Here is a 5,000-nt window from a genome sequence, read left to right as displayed (position 1 = left end):
CTGTGATGTCTAGAGTGCCTTGCATCAAATCATTTATCTCCTTCTGCAACTGATATAGCTTGCAACCATTAGTCTAACAAATCAAACAATATTGACAGTTGAAACAGAGGAAGTTTACTCTTGATCTCTTGAAGGAATTTGAGTCTATAAACTACAAGTCTACCACTTCACCATTGGATCCTACTAAGAAACTAAGGCTTACTGAAGGGAAGTTACTACCAGATCCTACTTACTACAGAAAATTAGTAGGCAAACTTAATTTTCTTGCTAATACAAGAATGGATATAGCATATAGTGTCCAACATCTCAATAAATTCATGCAATCTCCTAGAGAACCGCATTTAAAGGCAGCTTACCATGTACTCAGATACCTACAAAGTGATCCTACATTGGGAGTTTTTATCAGTAATAAACCTGATATCACCATCAGTGCCTACTGTGACTCAGATTGGGCCTCTTGTCTTGATTCAAGGAAGTCAGTGAGTGGTTATTTGGTCCTCATGGGAGATAGCCCTATCAGTTGGAAGTCTAAGAAACAACCTACAGTGTCATTATCTTCAGCAGAAGCAGAATATAGAGCCATAAGACAGGTAGTAGGAGAAGTGGTGTGGCTAGAAAGACTACTTGGTGAATTCTCAGTAACAATACCTTTGCCTATACAAGTATTTTGTGACAGCCAAGCAGCAGTACACATTGCTAAGAATCCAGTGTTTCATGAACGAACCAAACACATAGAATTTGATTGCCATTTTGTCAGGACAAAGCTCCAAGAAGGACTGATTACACTCCAATATGTCTCAACAGACTCTCAGTTGGCTGATGTTTTCACTAAGGCATTGACTAGTGTTAAACATTCTAATCTGATGAACAAGTTGTCTGTGAATGGCTCACTTCCAACTTGAGGGGGGGTGATAAAACTAGCTTGTTTAGTGTGAGTTAGTTATCAATTTGTTAGTTAGTTAGTTAGTCATTACTCGACTTTCAAGTAGTTAGTTATAGTTGGTTATAGTTCACATGTTTTGTATTTTTTGTTTGATTTGTTAGACTAATCATTGATGTGTATATATACACATCCAATGTACTACTTTATGTATGCATTCCAATACAGAAAAGTTCCTTCTCCTTCCTTCATGCTATCAGAAGCTCAACCTCCATTAATGGAGGAATGAGATTAGCTTCCAGCTTAGATTGCTGGCTTCATCAACTTGTATTGATGATTTCAACGAGGACGCAAAACAGCAATATTGACAGTTGGAAGCTCAGTGGGAGCTCAATGGAATCAAATGAGGAGATTCAACTAGAACAAGCTCCAACTGAGGAAGGAAGTTATGAAGCTGGGCTTTCAGTGACTTCTACCACTACAAGAAATCTGAACGTAAACTATGCAAAGGAGAAAGATGAAGATCATAGCAACTCAGATCTATATCAATCTGAAGATGAGAACAAGATGGTAGGTAATGAAACAGTAACTGATAGTAAGGGAGAAGTAGAAGAGGAGAAGAGCAAGGAACCTTGGGTAAACATGTTTAAAAATAATAGAATAGCTAACAATGGAATGAACTTGACGTACTATCCTCCACAAATAGTGAATGGGCAAACTATGGTGCAACTAGAAGGTTCTGAAGTACAAATTGAAGAAGAAAAGTGGAAATATGTTGTAATAGCTTATGTAATTAGTGAATGTCCTGGATTTAATACTATGAATAGATATATAATGATGAACTGGGTGAAAGGGGAGAAACCTGAGGTATTTCTTCATGATGAAGGATACTACATAATCAAGTTTAAGAGCCTAAATGATATGAATGAAGTGTTGTATTGAGGGCCATATACGATTAGTAACAGGCCTATTATATTGAAGCAATGGAGTGCAGAGTTTGAATTTGGGAAGGAGTTTCTAACTGAAATACCTCTATGGGCAAACTTTCCAAAGTTGCCTTTAAACTGTTGGGGAGCTGGATCTCTGAGTCGCATAGCTAGTGCAATAGGTGTGCCTCTATTTGCTGATGAGTGTACCACCAAACAGACTAGAATTTCCTATGCTAGAATGTTTATTGAGGCTAATGTTACTAAGCCTGTGCCAGAGAAGATAGCAATCAAGGATCCAAATGGTAGAACATTTATGCAAGATGTTGTGATGGAATGGAAGCCACTATACTGTGAGAAATGCCAGAGGATTGGGCATCAATGTCAAGATACAACAAAGGAGGAACAGCCAAAGAAGAGAAGGCCCTGGAAAAAAGTTACTCAGGCTTGGCAATATAAAGGGCCTATTCAACAACAGGAGAAGATAGAGGAACAAAGAAAGGGGGAGGAGACCAAGGAAGATGAACATGTTTCTGTGCAAGAGGAGAAGAATGATCTAACAAATGATCAGGTGATTCATACACCTGAAATAAGCTTAAGGCCTAACACTGGGAGTACACAGCTGGAGTTTAGCCTGTCAAACTTTCAAATGTTATCAGCTATACCTATAAGGAATGGGTTTGAAAGTCTTATGAATAGTAAGTTGGTGTCACTGCCTGTGGATAGGGGGAACTTCAAAATCTTGTTAATGAAGTGGAGCTTTTGGAATGTTAGAGGCATGAATAAGAGATACAAGCAGAAGGAAATAAAACAGTTTTTGCAAAATAATAAAGTTTCTTTGGCTGGCTTAATTGAAACTAGAGTAAAAGAGAACAATACTAGTACAACAATTAATAGTATAGCTGCAGGGTGGAAGTGTTTCAATAACTACAAAGATGCTGTAAATGGGAGAATATGGATTATATGGGATGTTAGCTGGTATGAGGTTAAAATGATTGCAAGTTCAGCTCAAATGATACATTGTTATATACAAGAAAGAAGTAAAGGGTACCAATTCAACCTCACAGTAGTATATGGATTTAATACCATAGAGCAAAGGAAGAGTATGTGGGATGAAATGAACAAGATGGGCCAAAGTGTTATACTTCCTTGGCTTATTGCTGGAGACTTCAATGCTATTATGTCTCCCAAAGATAGGCTAGCTGGAGCTCCTCTCACTGAAAATGAGATAAAAGATTTTTCAAATTGTGTCAAGGTTATGGGAATTAATGAGTTGCAATGGAAAGGTAATTACTATACATGGAACAACAAGCAGAATGGTAATGCAAGAATCTCAAGCAGGATTGATAGAGCTTTTGGGAATGATGCATGGATGGAGAAATGGGGGCATGTCATAGTAGAATATGATAATCCAGGGGTTTCAGATCACAGTCCAATGAAGTTGATGCTTCATCAAGGATATCAGCAAGTGAGAGCAAACATTAAGTTTTTTAATGTATGGATTGAACATGAATCCTTCTTGGAGCTGGTGGAGACAGTATGGAAGAAGGAGAAAGGAAAGGACTCAATGAAGATGGTATGGAATAAACTGAAGGCCCTCCAACATGTCCTAAAACAGTTGAATAATAGTGAGTTCAAATTCATAAGCAAGCAGATTGAGGATGCTAGAACTGAGCTTGCAGAAGTACAAAACCAGCTTGGTAACCATGCAAAAGATGAGTTAGTTGGTAAAGAAAAAGAACTCCTAACAAAACTTGAAAAATGGTCTATGTTAGAAGAAAATGCACTCAGGCAAAAAGCAAGAGCAAAATGGATTAAGCTAGGAGATGCAAACAACAAATATTTTAGCTCAGTGATAAAGGAGAGAAACAATAAGAAGTCCATCAGGAATCTGATGTCACTAGATGGAAGGATGCTACATGAACCTCAAGAGATCAAAAATGAGTTTGTATTATTTTATAGAAGTTTAATGGGCACAGCAGCAGATAGACTACCAGCTATAAATACTCAGGTGATGAAAAGAGGACCTATTCTATCAAGGCAACACAGAATCCAGATTTGTGCAACAATAACTGATCAGGAGATAGTTGAAGCTTTGAAGTCTATAGGGAATGATAAGGCTCCAGGTATTGATGGATATAATGCTCTTTTCTTTAAACATACATGGAAGATTATTGAACATGATGTTATTGATGTTGTTAAAAGCTTCTTCAATACAGGAAACCTTTTTAAGTCATTCAATTGTACACTTGTTTCACTGATTCCTAAGGTGCAGAGTCAAAAGAGTGTGAAAGAATTCAGGCCCATTGCTTGCTGCACTGTGATGTATAAAATAATCTCAAAGGTGATTACTCAAAGAATGCATGAAGTCATCCATACTATCATCAAGTATAGCCAAGCAGGATTCATCCCAGGGAGGAAAATTGGAGATAACATTATCTTAGCTCATGAGTTGGTTAAGGCTTACACAAGGAAGAATGTTGCACCTAGAAGTATGCTAAAAATTGACTTACAAAAAGCTTATGATTTTGTAGAATGGCCTTTCCTAGAGCAAGTAATGGAGGGGTTGGATTTTCCTGACTTATTTACTCAATGGGTAATGAAGTGTGTTAAAACAGTGAACTACACTATTGTTGTTAATGGTCAGAATACTCAAAGGTTTGATGCAGCAAAAGGGCTTAGGCAAGGGGATCCAATGTCACCTTTTCTGTGGGGGAGTACAGAAGGAAGTAAGACAACAAATTGTCCAACAACTGGGATACACAATAGAAGAACTTCCTTTCAAATACTTAGGGGTTCCACTGTCATCAAAGAAGCTGAACACAATCCAATGGTATCCACTTATAGATAAAATCATGGCAAGAATCAACTCTTGGACAGCAAAAAAGTTGTCTTATGCAGGAAGAGCTCAACTAGTCAAGACTGTGTTGTTTGGAGTTCAAGCATACTGGGCACAGCTGTTTATTATACCTGCAAAGATTATCAAGTTGATAGAAGGATTATGCAGAAGTTACTTATGGGCAGGGGTAGGATATGTAACAAAAAAGGCTCTAATAGCTTGGGACAAAGTGTGCAGTCCTAAATATGAAGGTGGTTTAGGCTTGATCAACCTGAAAACATGGAACAGGTCAGCAATAGCTAAACTATGTTGGGATTTAGCAAACAAAGAAGATAAGCTATGGATTAAATGGATT

The 5,000-nt window shown here is 37.7% G+C and overlaps 1 protein-coding gene across 1 annotated transcript in view; it reads left to right on the top strand.

Moving 5' to 3' along the window:
* Positions 1-4,661: 4,661 nt before the first annotated feature.
* LOC104645509 (uncharacterized) overlaps positions 4,662-5,000 on the top strand; it is a 957-nt gene continuing 618 nt past the window's right edge. Inside the window, exon 1 of the mRNA XM_010317264.2 lies at positions 4,662-5,000. This exon is cut by the window's right edge and continues 618 nt beyond it. Within this exon, the coding sequence (XP_010315566.2) occupies positions 4,662-5,000 (339 nt within the window).

Source organism: Solanum lycopersicum, chromosome 2 (genome assembly GCF_036512215.1).
Source record: "Solanum lycopersicum chromosome 2, SLM_r2.1".
Lineage (NCBI taxonomy): Eukaryota > Viridiplantae > Streptophyta > Magnoliopsida > Solanales > Solanaceae > Solanum > Solanum lycopersicum.
This window is presented reverse-complemented; position numbering and strand designations above follow the sequence as displayed.